This window comes from Sminthopsis crassicaudata, chromosome 1 (genome assembly GCF_048593235.1).
Source record: "Sminthopsis crassicaudata isolate SCR6 chromosome 1, ASM4859323v1, whole genome shotgun sequence".
NCBI lineage: Eukaryota > Metazoa > Chordata > Mammalia > Dasyuromorphia > Dasyuridae > Sminthopsis > Sminthopsis crassicaudata.
Genome location: NC_133617.1, coordinates 598,731,798 through 598,748,678, shown reverse-complemented (window position 1 = coordinate 598,748,678; position 16,881 = coordinate 598,731,798). Strand labels below are relative to the sequence as shown.

The window sequence follows — 16,881 nt, the reverse complement described above, 5'->3', positions numbered from 1 at the left end:
TATATACATACACAAAGAGATTTATATATAAATATATTTAAGGAATATAATATTCCTTAAGGATAATATAAAGAATATATAAAAAGAAGCATATATATGTAAATATATATAAGGATATATTTATATGGAGACCTATGTCTATAAATATAAGAACCTGTATATGTGTGTATATTTATAAAGACAGACATACACACATATATATGGACCTATATATAAAAATATAGAAAATGTGCTCTTCCCTCTCTCTGTATATATAGGTATATGTATATACCTATATATATCTATATGTGCTATATATTAGCTATAAGTGCTATATATATATAAGATATAAGTGCTATAGGTAATAGCACTTACCTCAGATTTATTATAAGGATTAAATTAAATAATACTTGTTAACCACTTTGCAAATCAAGAAGTATTATACACAGTCATCTATTATTAGTTGTATTATCAACACCTATCATACTGCCACATCTACAGGAAGCATTTAACAAATGTTTGTTGTACTGAATTGAATATAAGAGTAAAAGATATAATTTAACAACTACAGTGATCAAATAACAAAGTTTAGAAATATTTATGGCCACTGAACCCATAATTAGATATATCTATGGGTAGCTAGGTGATGCAGTGATGAGTGATGAGTGATGAGTGGATCCATCAGGATGGAGCCTGGAGTCAGGGAGTTCAAAGGTAGCTGTATGACCCTGGGCAAGTCACTTAATCCTTTTTGCCTCAGTTTCCTCATTTATAAAATAAGCTGGAGAAGGAAATGGTAAACCACTCCAGTATTTTTGCCAAGAAAACTTCAAATGGAGTTATAAGAGTTGGATACAACTGAAAAAGACTGAACAACAACAACAATCCATAATTTGTATCACAAAAAGTTTAGTTTGGCTAATGTTACTTTGAATGAATTTTTTTTTTCTCATCTGTAGTATTAGGTTTTGTTTTTTTTTTTTTTTTTTTTAGGTTTGTATACATTCACAAAGACAATTTTGGAGGCAGTTGTTAACAAATTTATGGCACCAAAAACAAATAAAACACAAGGTCCATTAACTTAGTGATTTGAAATGTGATGCAAATGAGTTCAACATTGATAAAGAGATCAATTTCCATAAAGGCCAGTTCATTTTTCTCTGTTTCTTGGCACTCAAGGCAAACTCCTTTAGCAACTTGGCCAATCACTTTGCAAATTCATTCACATGAGCATAAAGTTTTAGATGTGAAAGTCGGAGGGAGCCTAGAATTCATGGTTTCCTTTTCATTCTTCATATGAGACATGCAAGAGATATACATGCAACCAGTTAGTCTCACAGATAGAACTAGGACCAAAGCTTCCTGATTTCCAGTCCAGTGTCTTTCCCTTTACCTCATGCTGCTTCTCACAAGGGAGACTAGATTTAGCACCACTCATCATCACTATTGGAATGACTTCTATTCCAGCACCTGAAAAGGCAAGACCAGTGGGGGACAAATCCTGTCAGGTTGGAAAAATCTGAAAAGACTTTAAAACAGTCCTAGTGGCTGACTGTGCCAGCGTAAATACAGAGAAGCTAAATACAGCTGGCTGACCATTTGATGATGAATTCCTTGGTCCCAGGAACATGAAACAAAGGTAAAATGCAAAATGGCCCTCAGACACCTATGTAAACCACCCTGCACTCCATTTTCCTGCAATGACAACAAAGCAAAGGAGGAGGCAGAAAATGCTGATATCACATCAATCATATTTATCAGTCAATAAATATTGACATAACTGTGATTTCTCTATGGATGAAATCCTTGTCCTAGTACTTAGCTGATTTACTCTGATAAATAATTCTGCTTTTTGTAGATCACATTATTCTGAACGTATCAAGCTTCAAAACATTATAAAGCCTCCTTGGGGAGAACAACAACCACTTTTAAGTAACTATCCATAAGTGGAGAGAGAATGCCTATTATATACATTATGCCATTAATTATGATATACTTTTTAAAGGGAATTCAATTTAAGCTGGTCTATCAGTATGAAAATCATGGACAAAACCTATAGAAAAAATAATGAGCTGAGCCCAGAATTGAATAGGGCAAAGAAAAACGGTAGATTGCATTAGAAAAACTACAGCATTTTCAATTATGTCAATCTTTTCCCAGAAACCAAAGCTTACTCTTGTACTATTCTGATGATGATATGTTCCTACAAATCATGGATAGTTATAAACTCTGAAGAATCCAGAGTGAGAAAAATCAAACTTTGGTGACATCCTTAACTCCTTTTCCTCATTTGATATATCCAATTCAGTGTCAAATAATAGACATTTCTACTCTTAGAAGATCTCTATGTCTTGAGTAAAGAAAAAATATTTTTAAAACATCTAATATGCATAGGGCACTGCACTAAGCATTTTTATATCTATCTATCTATCTATCTATCTATCTATCTATCTATCTATCTATCTATCCATCTATCTATCTATCTATCTATCTATCTATCTATCTATCTATCTATCTATCCATCCATCTATCTATCTATCTAAAAAATCTCAGTTGATCCACACAAGTTCTAGTGCTACAATTAACTTCACTTTACAACTGAGATTGAAGTAGGAAGACATTAACTGATTTCCCCAGGTTCTCAGAGCCTCAGTGTTCCCACATTTCAAATAAGACTAATTTTATTGGACCCTTTTTAAGTAGCTCCTGACACTGAACAGCATTAAACTCAAACTATATATGCGTGTGTGTCTGTGTGTGTATCTATGTGTCTGGGGCTGTGTTTGTTTCTTACTAGACAGTCTTGAAAGCAGAACCAGGAAAGGAAAATCTCAGATTTGTATCATACAGAATAGTGGAGAGGAAGATATGTCATAAACTTGATAGAACCCCAGAAATAAAGAGTCATGGCTATTGAAGAGGGGATCCCCAAACTCTGAAAATCTTTGCAGGGGAAAATCTCTTTCAATTCTGCCTCAATAAAGGACCCTGCCCCAAGTCCTTTTACCCTTAAATGAATTTAAGTTTTGACTACATGAGGGGGGAATGAAGAGGGGATCCCAAAACTCTGAAAATCTTTAAAGGAGAAAATCTTCCTCAACTCTGCCTCAGTGAGGGACCCATCCCTAAGCACAGTTTCATCTTTGTTATCTGGTTGGGATTGGTTCAGTCCTGAAACTCATTGAATTCAATTAAAATTCTAGCTCTAGCTAAAACCCATCAAGGAGCCCCCTTTAGCTAAATCTCTCATTATAAAAAGAGCCAAACTAAAATCCTATCTTTGCAGAGGTTCCAAACACGCCAGCTATGCCATGCTATGCTAAGAGCCTCTGTCCACTGGAATACTTTCGCCAGTGCCATCCTCTCTTTATCCTCACCTATTTCCCTAACCAGACTTTATGCCTCTCTGTCAGATTTCTAACCTTATTTCCAATCCCCATAACAAGCCTCTTTTATCAACCTAGGTTTTCAGGTCTATAAATTCCTTTACAGAAAACCTCTGCACCGCCAGAAGGGAGTCCCCAAAACTCTCTACCCTTGCACCAAATTCCAAAGGGTTGCAGGGGAGCCAAATCTCTCCATTTGGTTCCCTGAACCCCAAACCTGTAACTAGACCTTATCATTTAATTTCCTGTCCACCAGAAACCCTAATCTCATTTTGGTTCCCTAAATCTAAACCTCATCACTATCAGATATAGTTGAATGAGTGTTTTCATGATGTCCACAGGTGTTCTTACTTGGACTAGGAAGTCTATCTCTACTACTCTGGCCAAATTCTGTCTTTCTTAGTCTCACTCCATTACTTCTAATTTCACTCTTTGGAACTTAGTTAAAGTACTCAATGTCCTTAGGATGTTTGCCTTTTGAATACTTTAGGTTTAACTTGATCCAAGTGGCTATGCTCAATTCATAATCAGTCCTTTTTTTTTTCCTACTTTCTTTAGCATTTTGGCTTGTCCCTTCCAAAGGTGAGCCTATCTCTGATAATAAAGCATAAATTTTAACTACTTTTTTTCTTCTTCCCCCAAAAGATAGAATCTTTGATAATTATTAAGTAACATGATTCCTCCCCCTAAAAAGTGCTATTGAGGAGGGTAAAATTTAGTTTAAAATCCTTCTTCTCCTCCCCCTCTCCCCACCTCCTTGCCAACTTGAAAGAAGACCATAAACTGTACTCTGAGGCATTTTGTTTTGGGAAGCAGGACATAAAGATCTTGAATTATGTTGGCAAAGTATGAGGTTGGGGAAGTACTTTCCAGAGGAATAGACCAGGGACAACTTTTAGGAGTCTAGCACAAAGGTCATCTGAAGGTTGAGAGTTGGAATTTCAAAACTGGTATTTGAAAGAAAACAATTATGTGAATAAATGAAAAATAAAGTCCTTTGCAACTCCATTTTGCAGGTAAAGACTCAGTAATTTAAGGAAGTTAGCTGCTCATGGTCACATAATACATTTAAAAATTGTTATTCAAAGGAAAGTAATTTTATGAAGAAAGTAAGAAATATGGTTCTTTACAACTTAACTCTTATTACTAATAGCTATTTAAAATATTAATTTCAGTTATAGACATTTCTTAAGGTTTCAATAAACTTATTCAGTACTGAATGTTGGAAGCATTATGATAGTCCCTGTGAATATCAAGATAAAATAAAGTAGCCTCTCAAGAAATTTACATTCTAAGTGAGGAAATAAAATGGAGGATTTTTTTTTCTGAGTTAGTAAGCCAACATTCTTGTACTGCAGGATGTATTCTTCAGTAAGAAGCCAACTTTAACATGCTATGATAGAATAATTAGGACTAAAACAGATTGGAGCCAATCTCTCTTTATATCGGAGCATTTTGCACCTATATAGGGCAAGAGGCAAAGAAAAAAATTTTGGCAATAATAACCGCACTACCAATTTTTTTCCTGCAGAGTGAAAGGCCAAATGGTAGGTCATAGAAAATAAGGAGACCAGATTAGAGCAATGCAATTGACAGAACACTTTTTTTCTAGATTTTCATTTCTTTGTTAGAAATAGATTTTGTTGTGATTTATATTAAAAACTTTTTTTTAATCAATTTCTTCTTTCATGGTAGATAAAAGATAATATGTACTTTTGAGTATTACTTCATTTTTCCAAGGTTCATTTTATGTTTGGTATCTCAACCAAGCTTTTATATTAAATTAGCTTTTAATAGCAATTAAGTTGACCTAATTTCTCTTTCTTACTCTCTCTTTTTTCTCTTCCCTTCCTCACTTCAATATTTATTATTGTCCACTTATTTTTCAATTGTGTCTGACTCTTTGTGACCCTATTTAGGGAATTCTTCACAACGATACTGGAATGTTTTGCCAATTCCTTCTCTAGCACATTTGACAGATGAGGAAATTGAGGTAAACAGGATTAGGATTTTTCCAAGGTCTCATAGAAAGTATCTGAGATGAAATTTGAATTCTGGAAAATGAGTCTTCTTGAGTTCAGATCCAGCTCTCCATCTACAGCATCATTTAGGCCCCCAATATACTTCATTGAATAATTTGGATTTTGGTCTGCACTTATGATTTCATTGCAGATCTGCACCTTTTGATAACTTACCATGTAAAAGTGTTACATGGAGAGTTCAGAAAGTAGACCAGATTATACAGCTCATGAATATAGTAGGCAGTATTTGAATTCAGATCTTCTTGACTTGAGCCAAGCTCTATCTCATTGTAGTAATAACTTGTCAGAAAAACATGGTCACTTTGCCATTTCTTAAGTTTCTTGGAAATATTGCTCTAAATCATTGCAGTTAAACAGAAATGAATTACTAAGTAGTTACTTTCTCAGTTCTGGCAAAGATCTTTTTAAAATTTCTTCCGTAATTTCTAATCATGACTGGCTTCCTACAAATATTGGAATGCTCAACTGTTTTCCTTTTAGCTCACTCTTTGATGCATTATACATAGGGGGAACAGATTTGTTTTTTAACAACTTTGAAAGTTCATGATAACATTACTAACAAATTTTGCCATACTACTCTGTATGTAGCCTGAATTTCTTGGCTGTGGGATCAGGATGCCTTAGCAGAAAATGTGAAAAAGCCAACTTTGTGTTGTTGCCAATGTAATAAACATAAGTTCAATTAATATTTATTAAGTACTGATAATATGTAGATTCATAAAATAATGATAACATATCCACATTGCAACTTGGATAAATTCAACTTATTTCTATGCCAGGCATCATTCCAGGACATGCAAAAGCATAATGAAAACAGTCCCTGACCTCAAAAGGACTACATTCCACATTTATTTGTAAAAGTGCATATAGAAAATATATGCTACAATATAATTCTGGGCAAAACATTTAACTCCTCAGAGTTTTAGGCAATTCTCTAAGAATAGACATGAAAATAAATATTTTATTCTCACAAAAGACTTGTTGAGATGGGATAGAGATTATTTTTCTCAGATTACAGATGAGCAAAGTCATCTTCAGAGACGTTCAGAGGCTTGTTCAAGGTTTTATGTCCAGAGTTTTCTGAGAATCTACTGTTATTCAACAACAAAATTCGGTTCTGCACATATATATTGTACCTAGGATATACAATAAGATATTTAATATGTATGGGAATGCCTGCCATCTAGGGGAAGGGGTGGAGGGAAGGAGGGGAAAAATTCGGAACAGAAGGGAGTACAAGGGATAATGTTGTAAAAAAAAAAAAATTACCTATGCATATGTACGGTCAAAAAAAGTTATAATTATAAAAATTAATAAAAAAAAGAATCTACTGTTATTTCCACTCAATCATACAGAATTTCAGTACTTATCCCTATAAACATCCTTTTACAAAGATGCTAAAGATACAGCCTACACAGAAGATAAAAATCTTTCTATTGAGTTCCATTCATTATCTTAAAAGGAGTCATATTTTATGGAAATGGGATGCCAGTATCTCCCAAGATGGAGTCCCTTTAAGTAACTGTAATAGACACCTCAACTTGATATCCTGAATTTCATGGCCATATATCAAATTTATTTTTTCAGTACACTGCACACAATTTTTAGTTCCATATCATAGTCATTTTTCACAAAAATAAAGCATTTTCTATTTCTTCTATATTTTGTATTCTTCAATACGTGATCAAATTCCTATTGTGAATGGTAATGTTTCTCATTGGTTTTTATGATGATGGCAGGAGGAATTGCTTTGTGTTACACAGTATATAAGAGATATAAGTATATACAGTATATAAGTATATGAGTATATAAGAGATGCAGACAAAACTTAGCTCTTTTCTTGCCATGGAGACCACTGAATTAATCCTTTGCAAAACAAAACAAAACAAAACAAAACAACATATATATATATATATATATATATATATATATATATATATATACACACATATGTATTTTCAGTGGCTTTCTATCTTTTTAAGTATTAATCTAAACTTTGATTTCTGGCTTCTCAAGGGACTGTGATCCTGCTGTGATCCTACCTATTAAAAATCATTATGCACTAAGGGAGGCAACATGGTAAAGATGAACATTAGATTAAGCATCAGGAAACCAGGATTCTAGATTAACTCATCATTAACTGACTAGCAGGATTTATCTTCTCTGTTTCTTCATTTTCCTCAACTAAAAAAGGAATCAGTACATAGAAGTAGAGAAGAAGAAAAGGGAAAGGTATAAGCATATCTATAGGGTCTACTAAGTGCTAATTGATTTTAAAAATTCTTTTCTATCTTTAAAATTCTGAGTTCCCCTCCCCAAATCTGATAGATAATACCAACCTGAAAAGGTTTGGAATAGAGGCCTGGTGATGGGTGATAAATTCATTGCAATTATAATCATTTACTAGTATAAGAAACTTACAGACTCATGGAAAGAGTCAGGAGTTCAAATGTGGCCTCAGCGGTTACTAAATGAGTGAACTTGGAAAAGTCTCTTATGCCTGTCTCAGTTTCCTCATTTGTAAAATGGGGGTACCAGCACTTCCAAGGTTTTATGGGGATTGAATGACACCATATGTAAAGCACTTTGCAAAACTTAAAGTGATGTTTCTTTTTATTTATCATTTTTCATCATCATCATAGATGATCAGTCCAAATTGCATTGTTGGAAAGTGTACTTATACTTAATAAGAATTAAAGTATTGAAGCATTTAAATATAAATACGTTTTGAAGGATTTAATATTTAAGTTTTAAATTACTTTAAGTGTAAGTATTTAAGCTTAACTTTCTTCTTGGTGAATTAAGTCATTGTTTTACCCTTCTTGGATCTTGATTATGTCATTCCATGTGCTATCTACTTCTCAAAGCTTTGTATCATTTGCATATTTACACTTTTCCTATCTTATTGCACATTACTTCCTTCCTTTCTCTTCCTTCCTTCCTTCCTTCCTTCCTTTCTTCCTTCCTTCCTTCCTTCCTTCCTTCCTTCCTTCCTTCCTTCCCTTTTCTTTTCTTTTCCTTCATTCCTTTTCCTTCATTCCTTTTCCTTCATTCCTTTTCCTTCATTCCTTTTCCTTCTTTCCTTTTCCTTCTTTCCTTCTTTCTTTCTTTCTTTCTTTCTTTCTTTCTTTCTTTCTTTCTTTCTTTCTTTCTTTCTTTCTTTCTTTCTTTCTTTCTTTCTTTCTTTCTTTCCTTCTTTCTTTCTTTCTTTCTTTCTTTCTTTCTTTCTTTCTTTCTTTCTTTCCTTCTTTCTTTCCTTCTTTCTTCCTTCTTTCTTCCCTTCTTTCTTTCCTTCTTTCTTTCTTTCTTTCTTTCTTTCTTTCTTTCTTTCTTTCTTTCTTTCTTTCTTTCTTTCTTTCTTTCTTTCTTTCTTTCTTTCTTTCTTTCTTTCTTTCTTTCTTTCTTTCTTTCTTTCTTTCTTTCTTTCTTTCTTTCTTTCTTTCTTTCTTTCTTTCTTTCTTTCTTTCTTTCTTTTCCTGAGGCAATTGGGGTTAAGTGACTTGCCCAGGGTCACCCAGCTAGAAAGTTATCTAAAACCAAATTTGAATTCATGTCTTCCTGACTTCAGGGCTGATGCTCTATCCACTATGCCACCTAGCTGCCCCAATCTTTACTATTTCTAACACAAGACACTATTTAGCATGGAAGTCTGCGTCCTATATCTCTTGCCTTGTAAAGACTATCTTCCTTTTCCTTGATAGAGGGATACCTTGCTCTTCCTTGTGAATCCTTTTTTCTTTTAAAACTGCTCAAAGGAGCAAATGAAGCCTTACAAATGAAGCCTTCCTGATTTCTCCATGGTATTGGAGAATTGGGGTATTTATTGTCTTCTCTAAGTTCATCCTTTTTCATCTTGTATTTATTTTATGTGTGCTTATTGATGTACATGACTTCCCCCCCCCCTCCCAATGGAATACAAGCTCTTTGAGGGCAGGGACTATTTTATTTTTTGTATTTGTATCTCCAGTCATGTATAAAATAGATTCTGAATAAATACTGAATGAATAAATAAATGATGCTGAGGAAATAACCAAAAGATGTTGATCCTTAATCTTTCCCATTCTGAGTTCTGGCACACTGCCATCAATAGTTAGATTTATACAGTTCTTAGTACTTTAAAAGAGACATTTATGTGATATTTCATAATACTTCTCTAGGTCTCAGTTTATTCCTGTAAAATTAGGGTATTCAACTGGAGATTCACAAGGTTTTATTCCAGCTCTAAATACTACGACCCCCATGGATCTAAAGTACCCAGTGACCTTGTTTTTTCAGTTGGCTGGGCACGGTAGCTGAAAAGATATAAATGGAATCCTAATGGCCTGGGAGAGTTACTAAGCCCCCTCCCCCATTAGAAAGTCATTTTGTCCTGGCAAGAACAGAAACCAATTTATGTTAGACTATCTTTAATATGGTGGTGAAAGGCAGAGTTATTCATCACATAGTGACTATTTCAGATTTTAGATGACATGTTCTAAGCACACAGCTTTTCAAATACTAGGCATCAATCTTACCACCTTGCTGGGAAAATAGCAGGAATACAATAAATCCTTGTAGAATTGAATTAGATTTCAAGTCTAATAAATGAAACTTCAAAATACACCACATTTTAAAGTACCAATATTATATTCACTACAAAGAAAACAGATATTAAGAAAATGAAATATTTAACATTTTGTTTATTTTAAAGCATAGAGGTGAAATGTATAGTATATATTCCTCTCTGTTTTTGAAAATTAGAAAAAAAATCTAATTTCATTTATATAACACATAAGTAAATCACATCCTTCCACTTCTCTTATGTTTAGTTTTCTAAAATTATAACAATAAAGAACACAATTTATACTCAAAAATAACAATGTAATGTACAAGATATCCTTATGATGAAGCCAAAGATATAATCAACTTCTAATCGGTTGTATAGTGCTCGAAGATATTTATTGTTGACAAAATTTAGGAAATGTTGCTTTTTAGTCAGGAATTACAATCTTAACAAGTATTGCAACTTATCAAGATGGAGCTACCCTATTCCTAAATTATTTTCCAAATAGCATACATTATTCTAATAACCCTAATTTGTCTATGGGTTGTGACTACCCAACCAGAAACTCAAATGATGCTATATATCAATACTTTCATTCTTAATGTTCAGTCCACCCAGCAGAGAAAAAAAGTAGAGCTGTTTCCAGGAGTTTCTTCTTTATCTAATGGTTTAGTTTAAGATAGCTGTTAAACCTGGTAATGAAATTATTGTTTGACTATTTTTCACTTTGTCTAGAAGAAATGTCAATGGAGGCAAAGCTTTTTTTCATAGTAGCTTTAGAATTCTTCTGGGAGTGGAGGATTAAACTACTACTTTGAAATCATGGTTTATAAATTGTCACTGTCAATCATAAGCCAGCTTATGAAAAAACTTTGATCCCTCCTATTGGAGATGTCCTGGACAACTTCAAAACACACTTTCTCAGTCCCTGAGGGATTGAAATATCTTCCCTTTCCTTTAAAGGTTTATTTAAAACAGACACTGCCAATTTATGTCATACCAGGCCTGATAAGCACCTTTATTTCCGGAAGAACAATGTGATTTTTTTTTTTAAGTTCAAAATTTTCATTTTCATTAAGCTCACCATTAAAATCACTGACATTTACCAGCCTATTCTAAGATAATCAAGACCTTCTCAAAGACTGAATTTTATGATCTTATATTCCACATACATAAAAACATTTTGACAAATGCTATATGAGTTAAAGAAGTTTGACTTAAAGCATTTCTTCTTTCTGACATGCCAAAGGCCATCTGCAAAGACCCAACAGCTGCAAGCTGGCCAGGGAAAATCTCCCAGCTACAACAGGGAATAAAAGTACCTGTAGGATTTGGAGAAACACAATCTCATTTTGGATCGTGGAGAGACAGACGGGAGATTGAGGCTCCAAGGGAGATCCGAAACAAAAGCCATTTGTAGAGATAGTTCCAAAACAAGTCGGGAGAAATGGTCACTCGCAGATGGTGCCCAAACCCTGTGGTTGGCTGGGGGCCCCTATGTCCCGCTTGAAGTACTTGTAACTGAGTAAGGGGAATTTTCCTCTGCATGACAGGCTGAGCTGCCAGAGAGGTAGCCCTGCTCAGCTTTGCTCAAAAGTTGGAAGGGATAACCAGGATTTCCTGCTGTATGATGCTTGTCCTTTGGCAATAGGTCTTGCTTCATCCCAACCCCTTATCTTATTGTCCAATGTAGGAAACATTGCCTTGCAAATTTGTTTTTAAATATAACACTGATTAAAGAACAAAGTCAGAGTCTAACTGAAAAGCAGAACAAAAAAATAGAGGAGGTCAAAGGCATAGTCAGTTGAACTTGAACTTGTAAATCCAGTGTGAATCTAAAAAAAAGAAATTAACAGATGACTTCTCCTTTACACTCTTAATGGGGATGGCCAGAATTTCATACGATATCACCTTCGTTTGGGTCAACCTTAGAGTGGGTTTATATAGTTATTCACCACATTGAAAAAAAAAAAAAAAAAAAAGGATTTACTGATCTGAGAAATGGTAGTACCTTCTTTAGCTACTGGAAAAGTCAATATGAAAGTGCAAACAGATCACTTTCAGACTTTTTCCTCAAGCAAGCATCCTCTCTGAGGATGTTATAATGACTGTCTTGGATAACTAAGACCCATTTCTTATTCCCTGGTGTCTTTAAACTTTCTGAGAAATCCCTTCAGAGAATCTTTTTTCAAATTTCAAATTGAAATGTTTTTCAAATTATGTGTCTAATAAAAGCAAACATAACTTCTTCATATTTTTATTAAGTACAAGCTAATTTGGGGTAAGAACATTTTAAGAGACAGTGCAGGCAGGCACCAAGAAACCCAATAAAAGCACTAAGGTGCTTGTTTACCCTGTGGATTTCATAGTGTGACAGCTCACGTTAACAGCACAACATCATTCCATCAACCCCCTGTTCAAATACCATTCTGCTAGTGACCTCAATTGTAAACTAAGAAATAGCTCCACTTCTCTTGGATAAGATTAGAGTAGGCTGGAATGCAGAAGAGTCATTTACCCTCCTCTGGACTATAGTAAATCTGCAATTAGGTAAGCTCAAAGGCTGTGAACACTCATCTACCTAATTAAAATAGTTTCCTCTGCTCCCTTATATGTCCCCTAATTTCTTTAATAACTAAAGTCACAATCACCTATTGTTTATTTCTTAAAAGCACCTATTTTTTCCACCCATATTATGTCACTTTTTCTCCAATTAAGAAATTTTACCTTCTCACAAATTCTTAACCTTTATCCTTTTAGCTCCTAGCCATGGGTTGACTTCAAATACTGGCAGAGTAGATCACATATCTGATATGCTAGAGTGCTTGGGGAGGAAGGAGAAGGAAGTGCAAGTCTTCTCTTACATCCCCCATAATAAAATATGAAATTTAACTATTATCACTTCATTCTTTTGTGTTAGATTTTAACTATCTAGGTAAAAATAAGGTTAGTACTTAGATACTAACCTGTTTCTGCCAGTAAAAAACAAGCATCTTTAGGAAGAATAACACATCCATGATGATAATATCATGTGAATTAGTTTATCTGTTGATATTTCCCATAATGTTACAAAGGATCTGAGAAATTATCTAGTCTAGGTTTCTCATTTTATAGATGAAAGAATGAGACCCATCAAGGTAAAGCTACTTTTCCATGCTTATATAGACAGTAAATGGCAAAGATAGAATTTAACCCAGCTCCATTAGCTGTGTCTGTGTTCAGTGCTCTTTCCACTGAACCAAAGCATTCATTTGGAACCAAAAGAGCATGAAATCAGGAGCAGGGAAGTTCTGGTGTACTGTAAGAGTATTGAAAAAGGAAAAAAAAATTATGTAAAAAGAAGTCCTGGTCTGCAAAAGATGGACTACTTTCTTTTCTTTCAAATTATAAGATCCCTATTTTAACAATTTGTAAATGGTAATTGAAAGGTATTCCATTAGAGGGCCAACATACCCACAACAACCACCACCAATCCTGTTTCCTCAATAAATACACACAAAAAAATTATTTGATAGCTTATGAAACATCTAAAAATGAAGGTTATACCTCATTTCACTAATGCAAGAAGTAAAAAATAAATGTTCTTATACTGTGATTATAATTTTATTTTTCTTGGAAATATAAGCCCTAAACAAGAGCATTTTTTTTCCAATAGGGAAATAATTTATTTTGAAGATATTAAGAAGATACTTACAAACAATAGGGTATAACAAAAATATTTTTTAAAAGGACTAGACAATATCATAGGCTTCATATTTTAGAAAAGTAAAATATTTCTAACAAATACTGAGATATTTCCCATAAAAATAAAACTTAAAATTAAGATAAAAAGATTATTTATGCGAGTTATATAGCATTTGGAGTAATTTACCTCAACTCCACCTTATCTGACAGTGACTTAAGGAACTCATTTTTTAAAACTTGTACAAAAAAAATGCAATTAATGTTTGAATGCAGCCTTTTAGCAAACTAATAACATTCCAACTTTTTTTTTTACATTATTAAAGAGTTCTTCATCACTGATCCCAATTTTGATTGCATTTATAAGAAACAATAGCTAGACTTGGTGACCCAGAACTGCTTTATTCCATATGTCAAGTTTTTGAATGTTTAGCATTTTGAATAATAACTAGTTACCTTGGTCTCTGAGACTATGTATTAAACTTTTTTTTTTTTTTTTAAAGTTTTAATACTAATTAAAATGTGAATGGTTAACTACAACCTACAAAACATGAGACTATAGAACCCAGGAGGAAGACATAGCCAGAAAGAAGCTGTTTCTTCATTTCTCAAAAAGGAACACAGAGTTCAGAGGAAAAAAGGCTGAGTTGCTCTTATTACCATTGCCAAATATGTTACTTCTTTCAAATGACTTCTAGAAAGCAGACCTGATGAACTAAGCAAGATCACAGAATAGTTACTAAAATGGAATTATGGAAATGAAATGGGAGTTTAGCCAATATTCTCCTAATGAGAAACTGGGTAAAAGAACTGAACTTTTCTCAATTATTATTATGCATTTTTCTAATTTCAAATTATCCCTCTTCTCTTCCAGCCCCATCTCCTTCATACTGCTACACATAATCTCTCTCAAGTTGCTAGGGCTCAACAACATCATAGAAATAAGCTACTTACCATGAAATTACTCATGAGAAAAGCTAAGCCTTGATTTCAAATATAAATATTGCCAATATTTTTTTCAGGGACTGACTGGATCAATGCAGATTCGTGAGAATTTATGCAACTGGAAAAATATTCTAAAAAAAAAAAAAGGTTTTTTCCAGGCCATAGTTTTGCCTTCACTGGGGTTCCAATCAACTAATTTTAAGCTCTATTTTGTGGGTACCAAAAGTTACAAAGGATAAGAAGTATAGATATTTTGATTACTTCAAACTGTTAACTTTTAAAGCTTTTTTTTTTTCCCCTGAGGGATTTTTAATAAACACAGGTTTGAGTATTCTGTAACCAAGGACAAAATTTTTCCCCCTCAAAATCCAAACTAAATTTAAGAAACTAGGAAGAAGTAATTTATAATGGGGAAAGTCCAAATCTCTCCTAAATATGTAAAACATATTCTAATTTTTTTTTCATATAGTGAAGTTTGAGAAATAGGGTCTCTGCTCTACTTTTTAAATTTTATAGGACTTTGGATACAAGTCAACTGCTGACACAAAGTGACCAATTAATCAAGGGCCATGTATTAAACTCTTACTAAGTGACTGACACTGTACACTGGGGATACAAATATAGTTTCTGGGACCCAACAGGAGAGCCAGCTCTAGGAGGAGAGTTTAATGAGAGACACTTTCTTATAGTATATAAATATCATTAAATGCCAGAAATGTCCATGTTTTGTGGCCTGCAGATATTTATTCTGTGATAAGGAGAGAGTCATGGGTGTGGTAATGAAAGTTCAAAACTGCTAAAGGGCAGCAGTAACCAAAGAGTGCAATTTTTAAGCCCTGCCCAAGGTACACAGATAAGAAGGGCCTCATCTGGGATTTACCTAACAGAAAAATCCCATACAAAAAAAAAAGAGCAGAAAGAATAAGTTTGGAAATTTAATCTCATAAAGGAAAAATGAGTGAAGGTGGAACAGGGTAGGGCAGAGTTTCCAAACAGCCTACACAAAATTTCCTAAGAACCAGGCCTCTGGACTCTTAAAGCAGGAAATTTTTTTCTTTAGAAGAACTTCAGGGGACAAAAAGGGTGACCCTGGAGGGGTTGGTTATGTTGAAATATATTGCCTCAGGAAACCAAAATAGCAGAGAGATGGGTTTGTGGATAATATCTTATTATGAAATTATGGTCAATAGTGGTGCATGACTGATAATCAGAAGTTGACTCCGGTGAATACAATGTGAATACAATCTAGCAATACATAATCAAAAAAAAGAATTGGACAAACCCTCTTTCAAAAGAACTTCCATTGTGAGAAGCTTTACTGAAAGACAATGATATTGAAAAAATAAAAATAAAATAAAAAATATTTTTAAAAATTAACATTAATATATATATATATATATATATAAAACATAAAAATAAAAATATATAACCATTTGAAAGGTGCAAAGGACTTTCTAATACATTACCTCATTTCAGCTTAACAATAACAGAATGTGAGTATCATGACATGAATATGGGATTCATAGGGATTGAAATTGAATGAATTGCCCATGGATTACAGAGCAAGATCTAGAAAACCAAGCCTTCCTGACTCCAAGTCAAGCTAATGACCCATTATACAACAAACAGCCCTATTGGATTGTCATAGAGAAAACAAAATACAACTTGTTGGCCAGAAAATAATAAGCATAGTGTTACCAATGCAGGTGACTGATTTGTAAAATGAGAGTTTTCATTATACTAATGCTCATAATCAACTGCAAAACATTTCCTTTAGTAATATACATATATATTTATTATTTTTATATATTTATACACAAATATTTATTTTATATATAAATATCTATTATATTTATCATTTTATATAAATATAGATTTATTATGTTTATATATATATATACATTTATTTATTTGGACAAGGCAATTGGGATCAAGTGACTTGCCCAGAGTTACACAGCTAGTAAGTGTCAAATGGCTGAGGCTGAATTTAAATACAGATCCTCCTACTCCTGAACTAGTGCTCTACTTACTGTACTATCTAACTGACCCATTTTTTTTTTTTTCTTTACTGTCCCAAAGCATTTCCAAAGCCAATCTGAGGGCTATTCACACCTAAACCCCAGTCAATAGATAAGTGTGTATTTCTACTAAGTACATTTGCAAAACACAAGGTTTGTTTATTTATTTTAGAGCTCAATTCTGGCGCACTTGGAAGGGATGTGTATCCAAGTTTCTAAAAGGTTGTAGATCTGGTTGGATAAGAGCAGTGATGAAACTAAAAAAAAAAAAAATTCAGGATTTGTGT

At 33.5% G+C, this 16,881-nt stretch overlaps 1 protein-coding gene across 14 annotated transcripts in view; it reads right to left on the bottom strand.

The window, feature by feature from the left end:
- Positions 1-16,881, bottom strand: part of PDE4D (phosphodiesterase 4D) — a 1,915,283-nt gene that overhangs the window by 358,101 nt on the left and 1,540,301 nt on the right. The window contains exon 1 of one of the 14 annotated variants that reach the window (XM_074282460.1): positions 11,273-11,862. The exons of the other annotated variants lie outside the window; for them this stretch is intronic. Within the exon in view, the coding sequence (XP_074138561.1) occupies positions 11,273-11,364 (92 nt within the window). The 5' untranslated portion in view covers positions 11,365-11,862. Of the gene's footprint in view, positions 1-11,272; positions 11,863-16,881 lie in introns of those variants that run through there. 14 annotated transcript variants of the gene reach the window in all.